General features: G+C 38.7%; 1 protein-coding gene and 1 non-coding gene across 3 annotated transcripts; both read left to right on the forward strand.

Moving 5' to 3' along the window:
* The first annotated feature begins 1,153 nt into the window (after positions 1-1,153).
* LOC113667470 (U5 spliceosomal RNA) lies at positions 1,154-1,274 on the forward strand. Its single transcript, XR_003445894.2, has one exon. It is a non-coding gene; the product is annotated as a U5 spliceosomal RNA (small nuclear RNA).
* A 1,090-nt stretch (positions 1,275-2,364) lies between these two features.
* Positions 2,365-17,207, forward strand: LOC113667392 (protein transport protein Sec24C). 2 transcript variants are annotated; one of them, XM_027183210.2, is made up of 26 exons: positions 2,365-2,613; positions 2,696-2,900; positions 4,199-4,633; positions 5,063-5,167; positions 5,576-6,049; positions 6,352-6,495; positions 6,730-6,841; positions 7,299-7,426; positions 7,523-7,661; positions 8,009-8,124; positions 8,652-8,776; positions 8,852-8,930; positions 9,524-9,636; positions 9,957-10,050; positions 10,621-10,737; positions 11,082-11,252; positions 12,213-12,309; positions 12,425-12,507; positions 13,107-13,308; positions 13,623-13,741; positions 14,034-14,109; positions 14,399-14,502; positions 14,776-14,863; positions 15,659-15,762; positions 16,149-16,238; positions 16,581-17,207. In XM_027183210.2, the coding sequence occupies exons 1-26, from the start codon at positions 2,579-2,581 to the stop codon at positions 16,722-16,724; spliced, it is 3,699 nt and encodes a 1,232-aa protein (XP_027039011.2). In that variant the 5' UTR covers positions 2,365-2,578; the 3' UTR covers positions 16,725-17,207. The 2 variants fall into 2 exon arrangements, with proteins under 2 accessions (XP_027039011.2, XP_027039020.2); XM_027183219.2 differs by having other exon boundaries at positions 5,576-5,824.
* Positions 17,208-18,151: the final 944 nt, after the last annotated feature.

The raw sequence follows: 18,151 nt of genomic DNA on the forward strand, positions 1-18,151 counted from the left end.
TCAAAGCAAAAAATGTGTACTTCGATTTTCCTGAATTTCCTTTACTGAGGAGTATATGAGTTTCTTATACGCACGCGTACACATAGATTTAAATATGTGAACTATTACTTATCCCACAACCTTGGTGGTTGATAAGAGTTTATATAAAGTCTCGTCCCATCATCTCGTTGTCTTGGCTAAATCTAAGTAGAGTAGTTAACTTAAGTAGAAGCATATGCGATAGCACATGCTTCTAGTAGTAACCCATCAAGCTCAGAAATTGAGCTTCGCAATTTTTGCAGTCCTGCTAAGAGCTCAGCAGGGCAATAATGAAGAAAACAAAAGCCGTGCGATAGCAGGATTACGTGGTCGATGCACGTTGGTTATATGACATGATTCCAAATATCGTGGACTTTCTGGCTGCTCCTAACACTTGACATTCTGATGATACAGTTTCAAATTTCTGAGAATCACTCTTTTAACCCGGCTGGTTCACAGGATTAATGATAGAAGTAGATTAAACATTTCTACGGGTTAATTTTCGGAGTATAAGGAAATAGGTTATCGCGCCGAACAAAGCCTTGTGCAGATAACAACCTCGAAAAGTTTGTTACAAACCTTTTTCGTAACGATTGTCATAAACTTTTGTATCAGATGATGACATTTCGTAAACAGCAGCAAGTTTGTTGGAGCAAGTCGACCTCAATCTAATAAAACTTCCGACAGCATCAAATTCGAATCTCATACAACTCTTCCTTTTCGCTCACCACGCACGACGTAAAAGTGATAAACACAATTTTCAAAGAAAAGAAACGGAGCAGGAGTCACATGACAAGCCTTGCTTTCGCCTTAGTCTCCTTGTAAAAGACCCTTTCTATAAGTTCAAGACAGTTGTTATCGCGCATGTCAAAGGTACAAGTGCATGTCCTCTCCATAGTTTCAATCGACGGTTTCTGTAGCACTGAAGACGATTAAGAAACGTATCAATCGCAGATGATAATAAATTTTCGTATGGTGATTGGAAAAAGAAAAACCTCGAGAACTATTGGAACCGTTGTAAAACTTCTCATTCGAAAACGAATCTTTTGACTTGCGTGCTTTGTTTCCACTTTATTCGTCCCACATGCCTCGAGTCTGCCCGGTCATTCATTCAGTCATCTCAAATTTGTCATAGTAACTCTGGTTTTCCCTCATTACGCACAAATCTTTCGCCTTTTACTAAAGATTTCCGTGGAGGAGAACACTCGAATGAGTCTCTAATTCAATTTTTCGTCGCCCTGCCTTCAGGCGGGGCACCCGATTAACAGAAAAGCCTTGACATTAGCTAGTAATGTGTGGGTACTTCGCGTGTGTTTTGTTAAAGTTCTTTAATGGGTTAATTATTGGAGCTAGTGATCGACTCGTGGCTTCAGAAGGAAGAAAAAGTATCTCAATGACTAAAGAATCGATCTTTTATACCAGAGGTTGGAACATAAAATAAAAGAGCCTTGTGCTGGTTCATAAAGGAGTAAAGGGTGGCTATATATCTAGCTATTTGTTGTCGTTTGAATTTTTAGAACACACAAAATTAGAATCGATCCAAGTAGATTATAACGGGGACAGAAAAGGATTTCATGAAGAGGTAAGGCAGAGATTTAGCCTTGAGTTCACTAGCACGCTGGTGCGTATGTTCTTTCCGTGAACTATGTGTGACATTAATGCAGATCCGTCTCCCATATCGCGGGGCTCTCCTTATAACCAATCAGTCGAAATTAGATCTAAGCAAAGAAACATTCTCTCATCTTCTTCTTGTATGACATGATGAATTTTGATGAAGCAGTCCTTCAGAAAAGTTCGAAATAAAAGCAGATGTCGACATGCATGCTGAAATAAAATTTAAAAGAAATAAAATTTATTGTAACATGGGCAAGGTCTATTCAGACGCACTGAACGAACTTCTTCACACGGACAGGCCTTTTCACGTTTTTTCTTTTTTGTGTCACGAAAAAAAATAATGCGAGCGCCTCTAAAAATTAAATTTTCAATTTTCAATTTTACGATTCTAAAGCTCTGTAAACGTATATGTTACTTTTTCTCGTCCATAAAACTTGAAACTCACGAGAAGTTCTAATTTTGTTCAAGTCTTTAAAAATATATTAAATAGAACTCACAATTTTTTGCTGTCATTCTTCTCTATCAATTTCATTTTCATTTTCGCGACGACAAGCGAATCTATTATCGAAGGGAAAATGAACGTTGTAAGAAAAATCGAGGAGATCAAAACTCCTAGGTATGCGTTTATTCCGGTTTATTTTTTGCATTGTAACTATACGCCAGCGTTCCAAAAGCCACGTAAGAAATTTGAGTTGGCGCTACATGAAAATACCCATATGACAATGCGCCGGCTGGTCATCCGGGAAGTTGGAAACAGGGTATCTACTTTTCTACGTGGCATATAATGTCTTATACTGAGATGCGAAACTAGTGGAACGTTTCGCCTTGTGAAAAAAAGTTTGTGCACTTAATTGTAAAATTTAGTACTTGTACTGCCTCCAAGAGGCCTTTCCTTTAATTTGGTGAAGTCATATCTGCGTAAAACGTTTTATACGGCGCGTAAGAAATGATGAATCAACGTCCTCCTATGACAGGTCAAAGGTATGAATCGACGAATGTTTGAGACTTCAAAAAATATTTTTGTGAAAATCCGATCGCTTATTGCTGTTTGCTATAAACATAGGAATATGCCATTCGATGGGCCAGCAAAGGGTGTGGGAGATAATTTTATGGCAAATGCAGGCAGTTTTCCTCCTCATCAAGGTCCATCTAACGCAATGGCGAATGGCCCTCAACAAGTCCAGATGAATGGTGTGAGTTCCCAACAGGATCCCAATCGATATCATCCCGGTTATTATCAACAACCAAAGCAGCCACTTCCTCCTAAGGTAATGGTATAAAAGTTTTGAGCCATTACGACACCTTTGAAGTTCAGCGCGGAAACTTGCCCTTCATATTTCGTTTCCAGTGAAGCCGGCTGTAGGTCGCGTGTGTACACGTACTTATCAACAACATTTGAAAAACTTCAGTCTGCAAACTGTCACTCACATGTTTCTCAGAAAACTAACGTGATCAAATTGCCAATGTTCCCTTCATGGTGAAGCTTGTATCCAATCTCGGTTGATTTTAATAGTGTCCTTTTCCTTTGGTCGAAATTTTCTCAAGGTTTTCCTCGCCAAATTTTATTTGTTACATTTCATGGGATATGAGCATACTTCATTCCATTGCATTTCTCGAATTTACATAAACTGGAAACTGTGAATTTATTAAGACAATATTGTAACAGTCTCTAATGTTGAACATTTTTTTTGTTTATAAAAACTAAAATACCAAATGATACACGATGCAACTTGACGTGATACATCTAATACAGATTTCAAATAATACAAATTTATTGATATTTCCTGACTGAAATTAATTATGAATAGTATGCACAGTTTGATAATTGATGGCAGTAATCAAACAAACTTCTTTGTTTTCTGTGACTGAACACTTGTATTTGGCTTATTATTTTTATTTTCATCATTTTTTCTCATATTATCTTATTCAGGAAATCCTGATTTGCATCCACTTTCGACACACTTAAACACTAAGTTTTGTCCAAAACAATTCTCAGCTTAGTTTGCCAATATGCTTATATGATAAAACCATAATTTTAAATGACTGGCCTTGGCTATTTGTCATGAAACTTCAAAGCTGTCTTTAATTGAATCTAATTTTCACTGAAATCTCAGTGCACAAGGCTGACATGCTCTGGTTGGCTTTTATCACAAAGGGCATCTGGGCCAACTAAATCAGCCCCATTAATACTTATTTAAAAAGCCTACTTTTTCTCATTCATTAAGCAGAGAAAAGTTTCAAATGCAACATGGTAAAACTTCAGACTGGTGTAAAATTTTAGTCCTTCAGTAGTTTTGCCCTTTAACTCCTAGGATCTGATTATTAATTCTCCTCTCTAGCTGCTACACATTTTCTTGTAAATGAGATTAGAACTTCTACCCGATAAGTTTAAGTGTTCTCATTACCTGGTTGCTAAATAATGTATAAATGTTTAAGAGAGAAGTTACTTTTAAATTACTCTTGGGAGTTAAAGGGTTAATTCCCTATGAGAAAGAGCTCACTGCAGCTTTATCTATATATGTTGATATCCTTGTTAACTCTCTTTTCAATACCTTTTAATATTTAGGCTGGTGACCAGTTTCAAGGTTCCCTTATGCAACAACCAAGTCAGCGACTTTCACCCTCTCCTCACCAGCCAATTAATTCCTCACCTACCCCTCCTGATCAACAGAAGCAACAGTTCCCTCCTGTTTCACAGCATCAACAGCCCCCTAAGCCTGGAGAGTTACCTCAGCAACAACAACCACAGTCAAGACCTGGTTTACCCCCACAACAGCAGCTGCCACAGAGACCTGGAGGCTTCCCATACCAGCAGACACCATCACAACCAGGGGGTCCCTCTCCTTATCAACAGCCTCAGAGACCTGGAATGCCCCCTCAGCCTTTAAGACCAATGGCACCCACTCAAGGGCAACAGCCACCAAGGCCAGGTGGAGGAAATCCAGCTCAGCGGTATCCACCTCTGCCACAAGGACATACTTCTGGACATCAGCATCAACAGGTGGGGTTCCCAATCACAGATCGACTGTTTTAAATCTCAATTTATCTTTGCGTATCTTGTTAACAGTCAGGTCAAGGACACTTTGTCCTTTTAATTATGGCCAAGTGCAAAACGCATGTATTTGGCTAACAAATGATAAAGAACAAAAAAATGCCGTTGGTGTCATTTGAAGAACTGGAGTTGTCAAGATTTAACCCCTTAGAGTGACTAACATCTAATTTCTCCTTTAAAAATCACCCCTGAATCAATCCTTTAAGGTCATGAGAATAAGGAAGATGATCAGCAACTAAAGCAGCCCTTCATTGTTGAATAAGTTCTCCATGTCAGAACCCTTGGAGATGTCTAGGGAGTAGGATGGAGAATGTTTGTACTGATGTTAGAGAGTTGAGGCTTAATGGCATCTGTTACATGCTAGATTTTTTTTTTAAGATGACTCAGCAGATGAGTAACTTGAATATCACTAGTTCCCAAAGTCAACCATCATCATCTCAACAAGCAAACTTAGGAAGCTGGCCTCCCCAGCCAAGTACCACGGTTAGTATGAAGACTAGACATTCTTTTGTCTGAAAGACAGCTGCATGGACAGTCTGTTGAATGAACCGACATAATGTGACCTTTAGTATAGTTGACTTGCCCAAATTATTATCATTCAGCACTATCGGCGGACTCTGGTTTTCCCTCTACCACTTAACTTGATGGCTGTTGTCTGTTTGCTCAAAGTTTTCATAACATGAAAGTCGTAACCACTAGTACTCATTTTTGGGTTAGTTTTATGTTAGACTGGGAGAAAACAATTCAAGGTAGAGAAAGCTTTGTTGAAGTTTCAGTCATAGGGTTGAAACAAAAGACTTGAACCATAATTTGGACCCAAAGTACATGTTTCATGTCTTTCAAGCATTCGGGAGGATCTAAAATGTAGCTTTATTTCCTTTGATCTCTTAGCAAGTACCATTTGGTGGAACATCAACAACAGCCCCTCAGCCATCATACTTGGGTTCCCAGATGCAACAACCCACAAATCGACCTCCTGGCCCTCCAACAATGCCCAGTATGCCACCAATGACCCAGCCTGGTTTCCCCCCTCAAACCTCTTCAGGTGCACCTCCTATGGGAGGCATGACCCAATCCCCGATGGGTAGACACAATGCCACGCAAATGCAGCCAATGCCGGGTTCATACCCTGGTCCCCAGGTTAGTATGTCAGGTCCTTCTTTTAGTGGTTCTGGAAGTGCTGGACTGACAAGCTTGTCAGGACCAACGCTCAGCCAGGCTGCACCTCCTAGTGGGTCTTCTGGTGCTGGGATGTCACATAGTGCCTTGCATAGTGGTCGGCGCATGTACCCAGGTCATGCACCTTCTCAGAGTCCTGTGCCGAATCAGCCATCAGGTGGAACTACAGGAATGGCATCACATACAGTGAGTTTAGGTGGTGTTCTAGTCTGAATTTGCCTGATGGATGCATGCAAAAGAAGATTTTAGAAATCTTGTGGAGATACTGTTGCTACCTTCTGCAAGTCATTGTCACTGGTTGTTGAAAGGTCTTGTAATGATGACTGAATATATGGGTTCCAAAAACAGAATGAACAGTCTGTTGCTCAACTGACAACACCATCCTTCTTTGAATATATGAAACCAGGATTTGTTAGTAACATGGTTCAATGTTATTAACCTCAGTGCATGGACTTTAAATGTTATTTGGATGTGTCTCTCCATACTAGGGCCAGTCAATGTATCCTGGGGCACCAACTATGGGAGGAATGCCACCAACAGGTCCAGGGCAGCATGGAATGGGACATCCTACACCAATGAATGCTCCAATGCAGCAACAGAGAAGAATTGATCCTGATCAGATGCCCAGCCCAGTAAGTGTCTCCTGTGCTTTTGTAAGGCCATTGTGTGTATTATGCAGAACATAAGTGTAAGGTTCAGAAATCAGCAAGGGTTAGCAAGAACAGCAGTAATATTGATGTCTGAACACAGCTCACTAGAAATTCCCTTAGAGCGACAGGCAATATTATAGAATGATCCCTTGTCACTTTGACTGCAAAATCGAATATGAAAGTTTTGCATTGTAATGCTATTAATTTATGTTACAGATCCAAGTGATGAAAGATGACAACGATGCATACAAAGACTCACCATACCTCACGAGCACACGAGGAAGAACTCCTCCGCTGGTTACCAGCAACTTTGTTGTACAGGATGATGGTAGGTGGTCATTTATTTATCATCCTTTGATACATGAATCAATTTGTTGTAAATGCTGCTGGCTTTTCCTAATTATGAGTTACACATTATGGAATATACAGTTGTTTAAATTAGCCATAAACCTCCTAACCATATGTCCACTGAAATCCCATAATGTCTCAAAACTAGTCCACAGCTCTTACTACAAGTTGATAAAGGCCCCTGACCTGTAGTATAGCTTAAAGGCATATGGTTACAAAAAAAAAAATATGGAGTTCATACATTTTTTCCTTGTGGATGCTGTACCTTTCATACAAAAATTTATTTTGATACTGCTCACAGTGGATACTTACTTTAAGACTGAGAAATACAGTACTGTACATAATCCTATATGGTAAGAAAGTTAGAGAGGAAGTTTTGTGGTCTAAAATTAGATCTCAATTGCGTTGAGTAATTCATTGTGTTTTTTTTTTTTCAGGAAACTGCAGTCCTCGTTTCATGAGGAGTACTATGTATAATATACCATGTAACAAAGATTTACTGCAAGCCTCTAGCATACCCTTGGCAACAGTTATAACCCCATTTGCTGAACCAGGCCCTTCTGAGGTTAGTGGTAGTGTTATAATCTTTAGCAAGAAAAAAAATTGGTGAAACAACACTTCAAAAATGTGGCACTGTATTAACTGTTTGATCTTTCCACAGCCATCCCTTCGCATCATGGACTACAGCCCCACAGGACCTGTGCGATGTAATCGATGTAAGGCGTACATGAACCCCTTTGTACAATTTGTTGATGGTGGAAGAAGATTTATGTGCAATATCTGTTCCTACTCATCAGAAGGTAGTGTGACGAGGTTTTGTCAATACATGTCTTAATGCTAATCTGATTTCAAGACATCTCCCAAAAATATTTTCAGGAGTCGCAGATTTACATGAATGAATTTTCTTACCACAGAGCAATATGTTGGCAGCAGAAACATGATATTTTATCATTTTTGGATGTCGATAGACTTTAGGTGACAATACACTTATGTTTCTGAAGTTGAGATATTATAAATTTTTGTTTGTTTGTTAGTTTGTTTTTTATAATTTTATTTTAGATAAAACCTACATTCAAATTGTAATTTATGAAAACAGAAGTTTACTTCCTGAAGAGTCAGTTACAATTTGATTACTTTTATATTTTAGTTCCAGCAGAATACTTCTGTCATCTAGACCACCAGGGAATGAGACTCGATGTCTATGAAAGACCTGAACTTCATCTTGGATCCTATGAATTTGTAGCCACTAAAGATTATTGCAAGGTAACTGTTAAAAGTTATCAACTTTCTTACTCCTTCCTGTGATTTTGCCTTATAGCAGTTATCATAACATTTTCTCATTGTAAAAACTTTCGCAAACATAAATTATGAAATACTAGTGGAATTATGACAAGTTGTTTCAATGTGTCATTGACAAGTTGTTTTCAACCATAGCCATTGTATCCTTTAGATGTTGAGATATGCATATTGATTTGATGCTTCTGCAGCAGCATTTTGAAACGGGAACTTCTGTTTTCCGAACTAATGCAGAACAAAGCAAGCTGACTGTGTTGAATAACAAAAGCAAAAATGCACTCAAGACATGCGCTTTTTTTTGTGTGCAGAACATGAAAAAAGTGCAAAGGTTTTGCATGTGTTGGCCATCTACCTCTGAGCTGTAACGTATAACCCCTCTTCAGCATAAAACCAGGGAAGCAAATACATGTTCAGTTCAAAAAAGACTTATCTTTCTGTGCTAGTCATGAGTTGTTTTCAATTTGTGGCTATAATTGTTCTTTCATTGTGGACAGGATCAAAAGATGCCTGGTGCTCCTGCATATGTATTCATGATTGATGTGTCATATCAAAGTATGCAGTGTGGGATGGTTAGAATGCTCATGAAAGAACTTAAAGAGGTCTTGGATGTCTTACCCAAGTGAGTATTTCTCCTTTTGATCTCTAAATTGGATTATCAAGAGTTCACCCATTTTTTTCTTTTTTTACTTTACAGAGAGCATGGCCAAGAAGCCTCATCAGTCAGAGTTGGATTTGTAACATACAGCAATCATTTGCATTTCTACAATGTTAAGGTAAATTAAGTGTACTTAATAAAATATTCTGTATACGAATGCTACATTTTGAGTCACTGCTCTTTAAAAAGGTCACCGTTATTGTATTTTACCTCAATTTAAGTCTCTGTACTCAAATCCCAGCTAGTTGTTTAAATGTACAACCAAAGAAGTCACAGTAACCTATGAGAACAGTCTGTAATGAGAACTTACCAGTGTGACAGAAACAATCAGACAGCCAAAACTGCTTTAAAATAAGGTTGACCAAGTTAGAATTTGGATTGGTTAAGAGAGTGGCACTAGTCTTTGTAGATCCTTTGCACAGTGAAGTAAGCCAAAGTTAAAACAATTTGGGATTATTTGCTGTTATTTGATTTAATCTCCTTTGCGATCATGTTATCATTATCATAAGTAGGCAATTTTTTGTGCATGGAGGCACACTTGAATCATAGAGTGGTTTACTGCAGTCAATGCATGTATCTCAAACTCTTGACACATTGAACCATTATTTACTGCTTTGATGTCAAAGATGACAGCACTATACCTTAAATGACAGATGATCACTGCTAAATTATTGGAAATGCTATTACTTAACCTTTGTCTGTTCCTAATAGGGCAACCTAGCACAGCCGCAAATGATGGTGGTGTCAGATATTGAAGATGTATTTGTGCCCCTAGTTGATGGCTTTTTAGTGAGTCCTAAGGAAGCAAGGACTGTGATTGATAGGTGTGATTTTAAACCATTATTACCTTATCATGAGTACCACTCTGGAAAGGTCGGTGTTGATATGTAAACAATGATATTGTTCCAAGCTGGTGTTGTAAATATTACATTTAATGGACAGAGTCAAAACAAATTTCATATTCACAAGAATACTTTTTTTGAAAAGTATTCTGGGGAATTTTTAATTTATTTTGATTACTGTGTACTGTTATCTTTAATTCATGGAGTTATAATGGATAGACTTTGACTTTCTTGTAATGTAAGTATTTCAATTTAAGAGCACTTAATACTTACATCTAAATGTTATAATTCATTACCAACAGCCTTCTGGTGCAAATTCCTTTAATGTTTGGAGAGACAAGGGAAACAGAGACGGTGTTAGGTCCAGTTATCCAAGCTGGAATGGAAGCTTTGAAGGTAATCAGTGAAGACAATCACCATTTTAAATTCTTATTTTTACACAAAATTATTGTGAGCTTACTCCCTTGTTCATTTTAACCCTCTACACCCTAATATCGTTGTGCATATTCTCCATACTGTTTGCTATACATCTCTTATGGTGCTGACAAGGAGAATTTGTTTAACGATCAAGAGGTTCTTTAGTTGCTGATCGTTTCCTTTATTCTCGAGACCTTGATGAGTGGATTTAGGGGTGATATTGTAAGGAGAAATTAGATGCTAACCTATCTTGGACCAATGTCAGTAGCTGGGCAACTACCCATCTACCCCTCCCCTAACCCAACATTAACCTTAACTTGTTGTCAATTGACTGTTGTTTAATTAGGGGAGGGGTGGGTGGGCAGTTGCCCAGATACTGATAGCGATCCCCCATCTTAGTGGTCAAAGGATAATTTCCTTTCCTTTTCCATTTTTTTTTTTTGTATTTTGTTTACTTTTGTTTAATTTTGTTTTTGTTTTATGATTTGCATAACATAATTTTTCCTTTTCTTTTTTTTTAATTTTCTAATTTCTATTTTGTTTCCGCAGGCCGCTGGTATTTCAGGTAAACTGTTCGTTTTCCACTCATCTCTGCCCATTTCCGAGGCGCCTGGAAAATTAAAGAACAGAGAGGACAGAAAACTTCTTGGCTCTGAAAAAGAGAAGGTAGGGTAAATTTGTACTAAACGTTAGTGAATTGTAGTTTTCTTTGGAGAAGGATACACAATAGTAGTGTTTGATCGGCCGTATTGAGCTCTTACATAACTTCATGCAGTGCAAGGCTAAAAAGCTACGTTGTAGGGTTGTGTGTATCTCAGTGCTTGGTTAGTCAGTGCAATCAAGTCCCTTTAAGACTTTAGGGCTACCCACAACACGAAATCCAAAGAACAGTTCGTTAGGGAAACTGTTAACCAACTTGAGGTACAGTTTATGCAGAAGTTCAATAAGAAATTTTGATCATAAAAATTTGAAATGCTGTTATGATTAAAACTGTTTGATTATTGTTACAGGCAATACTTACACCTCAGAATACCTTTTATGAGAAACTTGCCAAAGACTGTGTTGCAAATGGCGTGGGAGTGGATCTGTTTTTGTTCCCCAATGCCTATATTGACGTTGCAACGATTGGATCAGTGGCCACTCTTACAGGCGGACAGATCTACAGATATTCCTACTTCAAGGTATTCCATCTCAAAGTAAAGGAAAGACTGTTTTGATGCCACGACTCTTGTTGGAAAATAAGAGAAGTTTTAAATAGGAACACCCCGAGTGACTTACCAGGCTGCAAAGAGCTAAAGTGTGAAGGGAGCGTTCTGCGGCATTTTGTCATAACGACGCATTTTGTAATAACCTACGTATTTTGTAACAACGTTTTCGGAATTTTGTAATGACTCGCGCATTTTGTGATAGGTATTACAGCATTCTGTAACGAAGGCGACCGACGCATTTTGTAATAAGAGCTGCGGCATTTTATAATAATCGTCGGTCTACGCAAATTATTACAACGTATTGACGCATATTGTATGCTTTTTGACAAAGGCGTACAAACAAATAAGAAAAAAACCGTTTTTGGAAAATGCTTAGGTTATTAAAAAATGCCATAGAACAGGGAGCTTCAAAAGTTTGAGAGAGACACAATCTTTTGTTGTCGAAAACAGAAAACAACAAAACTCGTACATCATCCCTAACCCCCCTCTTTGATACAGATAAATGAACCCTTACGGTGTATCACGGCCATTTCATTGGAAAGCCAGGTATCAGTCCTCCTGGATTTATTTCGGTGTCTGGAGGTTTTACTCCATCGCGAGTTCAGCCCCCTCCCCTAAAAGTTTTTCCTGAAAACAACTAATTCACCTAGCCTAATGTAGCAAGCCCACCTCCTCCGGCCTTACTTGTTCATTCTCTCTTTTCCCCCCCGCTTCGCTAAATCTTTGACAGTCATATATAGACTGGTGCAAATCAACCTTCGAACAACCTGGCTAACGATGTTAAGAAAAACATATATTTAGTCAGCCTCCTGCAAGATTGAATTTCACTTTGGAATGTGTAGGTATAAGATAGGTCGTGAGAATGTTAAAACTGATAACGCCGGGTTTGAAATCTTCTTTTGGCTTATATGTTGTTTGTTGAATTTTCTGCAGGAGGCGACACACGGAGAACAGTTCCGTGGAGATCTCAAGAGGAACCTTGAACGTAATGTTGGTTTTGATGCTGTCATGAGACTGAGATGCAGCACAGGTGATTAAAGTTGGAATTTTTTAAATTTTCTTTTCAATTTTGTTATTGAGGATATTTGTCTAGAAACACTCTTCTTACCTACATCACTGTAATATGTGCTTATTTTCTTCGTAAGGGCTTCGGCCGGTTGATTTCTGGGGCAACTGTTACATGAACAACACGACAGATGTAGAGCTTGCTGTCATCGATCCACACAAGGTACGGTCAACTTGTGTTATACCTGAAACTCGCCAGATCTTATTCGAGATTCTCACTTCTATTCATGATACATTTCCTTGTAAAATAGCCGAGAAGAGAAGCTTGTGTTACAGGAACAAAAGCAGCCATTCGGCGCGAAAAGATGCACAGATATTTGTTTGTCGACGTTATCTGTTCCGAAGGGATCGATAATGTCCAAGCAAATATATACTAGGACATTTTCAAGCTGATTGGATGCTGATGTGTGTACTATTCTTCAAGAACATTTGCAACGAGCGAAGCGGAACGTTTACAAACAACTGAACCATCGAAAACAGGCGTTGACTGAATCGAGAATCATGTTCGTCTCTTATTCTGTAACAACAGCAAAGCACACTTACACTTGCATCAACTTTTAAAAGGATGACTTTCATCCCTCTGGATTTAATGTTTGGAAGTTGTGGAATATCACGGAAGAAATATCACTGGATGTTACCCAATTTTAGCTGGGCATATTCAGTCACTCGGCGCGTTTAAACCACTCGTGCAAGCGAAAATTTGTGTTGGATTGTAACTGTGGACAACGTTGATTTTATGTGCCTTTTATTTTTCTTTACTAGGCGATTGCCATTGAAATCAAACACGATGACAAACTTCCCGAGGAGGGCCAGGCGTATTTCCAGTGTGCGTTACTCTATACATCTGTCAGTGGACAGCGGCGTTTAAGAATTCACAACTTGGCCTTCTCTACCTGTACGCAGTTATCAGATTTATTCCGTTGTTGTGAGATGGATACCTTCGTCAATGTTGCATCAAAACAAGGTGGTTAATGTATTACATCTTATTCAGTTCATCCTGAATCAAAGAAATATGATCAAACCATGCATTTTGTGGAAATCTGACTGGTGCAAAAAGTAACTTTAGATTGTCGTTAGAAAAGGTTTTCTCCTCCTGCAGGAATAGTTACCCCAACATCGTAAGCCTTGTTTGGTCTTGTCACGGAACGCGTTCACCTCTCGGGTTAGAGAGGAGATTGCACTGCGTGACAATACCAAACGATTGATTCGCTTCATTACTTGTTGTTACCTTCAGCTCTCCGCACAATTAAGAACTGAATTTGTCTTTCTTACATCCAGCGATCAGAGAAGTATACACGTCGACGCCCAAAGCGATCAGAGAAAACCTGATGAATCAATGTGCACAGATCTTGGCCTGTTACAGAAGAAACTGTGCTTCACCGTCATCTGCTGGTCAGGTAGGACTCGTTTTGTACGTTTTCTGTTAGTGGAATTACGGTATAGTTTTTACACTTTTAACCGAGTTCAAGAAGTAGGAACGAAAATGGGTAAACCTGGCATTCAGGCAGACAGGCAGTTCGTCAGTCAGCCAGTCAGTTGGCTGTTATTCCTTCAAACGCGTTTAGATGTGTTTGTGCCACGTCATCAGACCAACAGTTGTAATTATGAGTTTTGGCCGTACTTTGTTCGTACGATTTTTGTTTCGATAGCCGTCCTACTTATTGAACGAGTTGAATTTGTTTATTTCAGTTGATACTTCCAGAGTGTATGAAATTATTGCCGCTTTATACGAACTGTATTTTAAAGAATGACATTCTCCTAGGAGGTAAGTTTTTATCATGTAAAATTGTTAAAATTTGCTCTTTGTTTTTCGTACAATTTCTGGTGTGGAGTTGTACTTGGAATTTGAACTTTCTCAAAAGCCATTGGACAACATCAGTCTCAAGACCGCAGTTGAAACACATGCAGTGTTGTTATGTAGAAAGATGCTTTTGTTGTCATTTGTTATTCTAGGATATCGATATGATTAGTTTCATATGCTGCAAATTTGTTTTGAAAGTTTACAGAACAGAAGCGAAATGTAAAGCAATTCGTATGTTATTATTTCTTCAAAGGTTCAGAGATGAGTTCTGATGACCGTAGTTGGTTGATGAGAACGGTCATGTCAATGGATCAGGCTGCATCTGTACCTTACTTCTATCCAAGACTTTTTGCATTGGTAAGAATCTATTGTCTCAGAACGTAGAAAGCGTTCTGCTTCTTTCTCACCCCCACCCCTTCCTCCTAATTGAAAAATCCTGCTCGTGCTATGCTATCGACCGGTTAACGAAGTGCTTCTACTCACCTTACACAACGAACCTCTTCGTTAACTTTCAAGGGCATAAGCATCGCGTAACAAGCTGAAATTAAAGTTGTAGCTTTCATATAAAGTATTTCATTTATTTTTATAGTTATTTTTGTAATTCTGAAACTTGATTTTTTTTTCCTTTAGCATGATCTGAAAGAGGAGTCGTCGGGTCTACCGGCAGTGATCAGATGTTCTGCTGATCGAATGTCAGAGAATGGTGTTTACCTGCTGGGTGAGTTATTTTACCAAGTAATGGCCGACATGGTACACCAGTATTCATGGTTACCAGCCTGTTTTAGGCATTCAGTCAGTAAAACGCCGCGAAATAGGAAAAGGCGCGACGGAAGCGGAAGATTAACCCTTTCATTCCCAAGATCTCATTATTAATTCTCCTTACTGTCTGTTGTACAATTCTTATGATGTTAGTTAAGAGAATGTGGTATTGGATCAACTAATAATCCTGAAGTGATATTTTTATTTATTCCCATCACTTGTCTGTTGGATATTGTATTGATATAGTGAGGAGAAATTCTGTCTTAGTCACTAATGGGAGTTCAAAGGTTAAAAGTCGAGGGAGGTATGGGCCGGGTCGCGCAGACTTGACTTGACGTGAGGGATGAACAGATTCCTTTCCCGCATTTTTGTATTGTTCTTGGTCAGTCGCGATTGGTACAAACGAAAATAATGCTGTCAGAATCATAAAGTAAAGAATGCGACTGCTGTTGGCCTTTCCGGGAAAACATGCACATGAAGCCAAAGGCGAGTGAAGTGCTCGTCAGTCTGTTGCGCGGGAGAATTTGCAACTGGATGTAAACTTGATGTACATTGCAACCATCATAAAGTACCGGAAAATGCGCACTTAGGTGTGAAGCCTTTGAAAGCTTTGCAGCCAATGTCCAGCGCTTGATATTAAAAACCAGAGAAGTGTAACCACTGTAAGGTACGGAAAGACGACCAACTGGTTCCATGCAGGGAAATGGAACCCCTTTTAAACCGTTAATGTGTTAACCGTTTTATGTTTACATAGAAAATGGAATATCCCTGTTTTTGTGGATTGGACTTCAAGTTGACCCCAACTGGCTCCACCAAGTTTTTGGAGTTCAAACAATCGGACAAGTCGACATTGAAATGGTAAATAATTAAAGTTTCTTGACTTTAGGTGAGCAACGGTCAATGATTTGATAGTTCAATAATTATGAAGTGATGGCATCGCACGATTTACAATATCAGATCAAAAGCTTCAAAAATTAAAAAAAAAAAAAAAGAGAAAAGAAAAGAAGAAATAAGCTAACCATAGCTTACCGGGTTCTTTTACAAGATTCGATGCATTTTAAGTAGGGAGGATTCACAGTTTTGCACGTAAACAGAAATAGAAAAAGTTCCGATACACGGTCAGTAAGGCAAGATTTTGTGACCACTTTACAGTTATTATTTTGATTAAAGCTATGATTAATACTACATTCTTAAGTCTAACTATTTCAACCTCATTAGTGTTGTATTACTATTTTTGTCACCAGACTTCACTTCCAGTCCTTGATAATCCTCTCTCTACTCGCTTAAATGAAATCATTCGACTGATTCAGAACCAGAGACAGCATTACCTCAAGGTACGATTGTAACTGTTGCGTTTGTTCGTAAAGTTCATCCGTGATGGCGTCTGTAAGTCACTGTGGACGAAGTGCAACGAATCCTGAGAAAACGGTTGATCTCAGTCTTTATTATAACTTTCCGTTAGTACGTGCGGTAAATGTGGTAGGCCATATTACATTGTATGACCCGCTAAATTCAAAATAGTGTTTGAATTGCAATCTTCACTCTCTATTTTTCCTTTCGGATCCGAGCGGAAAAACTCGGTACGTAACTTACAGTACGGTCCTCGATCGTGGTTTGTAAGAGGTATAAATCATGAATTATGTAATAATCCTTTGTTTTTTTCTTCGTCTCCTCAGTTAACCGTCGTACGACAACGCGACAAGCTCGAAGGATGGTTCAAACATTTCTTGGTGGAAGACAAAGGTGTTAACCCAGTGGCTCATAGCTATGTGGACTTCCTTTGCCAGATGCACAAGGAGATCAGAAATCTGATGAACTAAGCAAAACTCCAACGACAACAAGAATCTATCAACATACCGGGAAGAGAGCGTCAAAATGGACATTTCTTCTTTGACCAACGTTACTTTTCGTAGCTGCTCAGAACGACTTCTTTGCCAAGTGTCCATAATAAGCGTTTTAAGTGACTGTGAAAAATCAAACGGGAACTGCGAAACGTCTGACAGAGGTCTATATTCATATTGTAACATTTGAATTGTATACAGAGTTTAGTTTTTAAAAAATCAAAACTGAATGTCACAGGCAGTTTCATATGTCGTTACTTGGCGTTCTGTTAGGCGACATATGACTCACGAAAGTCAATTTTGTTTCAAATGTTCTTGATAAAGTTGACAGGAATGGTACTTATGAGTTGTTTCTTGGCAGTAAAATGAAACATAACAACTCAAAAAATCTATGCAATTGTTCCAAAGTAATTATCAGTTGTTTTCTTACACGTATAGATTAAAACAAACTTGGTGAACAAACAGTGTTTTGTCTTGTTTTTTCCTTTTTTTTTTTTTCGTCTCGACCTTTAACAATTCCCTCCGTTGAACTAGGGCTGGTAGATTGCTAGACTAGGAGATGTGCGAAAAATATGCATGGAAATGAAAAAGCGAATGAGATATGCGACCGGACCGGGAAAGGGGAAGGACGGAGGAAAAGTTGACAAACATGCTTCAGCTGTGTCCATTGCTTCAGAGTGCCAACTTTGCTCCTGGCCTCCACAATTCAGGTTACTAGCTTCTCTTGTTCTCTGGGTATGATTATGGCCGAGACACAAGACTCTTTGGAGCTATAGCTATACACGTCAAGACTCACTTCTGGTCTCTTTTGAAATTAAAATGTGCGCAGCGAAATATGCAGATAAAAGTACTCGTTGAAATGAACACTGAACACCAATCTTTTCCAATCAAGATTGGGCTTTACTTAATTGTAACGATTACGTCGTTTTACAATAACTACAAAGCTAAGACACCAGGGCAAGAAGGGAAGAGCTTTGCAAGGCTCGTCGCCTGTGAAACTGAGATTTCATCTTCTTATCTCGATATTGGGCCCTTCTCCTCTATTGTGGCCTTAACGATAATCAACGCGTTTGAAAGGTTACAGGCAAGAAAAGGAAAAAACGATATTGACGAACGAGCGATAAGAAACAAATTTATCTCCATTGGCAAACCACTAAACTGCAAACAAAGTAACCGCTGAATGTTAAGCCTGAGAAACGAATTCACACTTCAGGCTTAAATGCTTATGGACAACTTTTTCTGGATTCCCAGTCTAACAGATGCTAACCTTCTCTATGACAAGTCGTATTGTTTAGAGAAAATCTCTCAATATTAATCAAAATATTGAATCCATTCACATTTTTTTACACATCAAAAAATAGACCTGGGTATAATTAGATGATATATTTTGTGACTGCACTTTGAAA

Source organism: Pocillopora damicornis, chromosome 13 (assembly GCF_964200805.1).
Source record: "Pocillopora damicornis chromosome 13, jaPocDami1.2, whole genome shotgun sequence".
Classification (NCBI taxonomy): Eukaryota; Metazoa; Cnidaria; class Anthozoa; order Scleractinia; family Pocilloporidae; genus Pocillopora; species Pocillopora damicornis.

Coding starts and splice junctions, on each gene's coding strand:
- LOC113667392 (XM_027183210.2), top strand. CDS start 2,579: ATGATGAATCAACGTCCTCCTATGACAGGTCAAAG. Junction 4,634..5,062: donor CTGGACATCAGCATCAACAG/GTGGGGTTCCCA, acceptor TTTTTTTTTAAG/ATGACTCAGCAGATGAGTAA. Junction 8,125..8,651: donor CCACTAAAGATTATTGCAAG/GTAACTGTTAAA, acceptor CATTGTGGACAG/GATCAAAAGATGCCTGGTGC.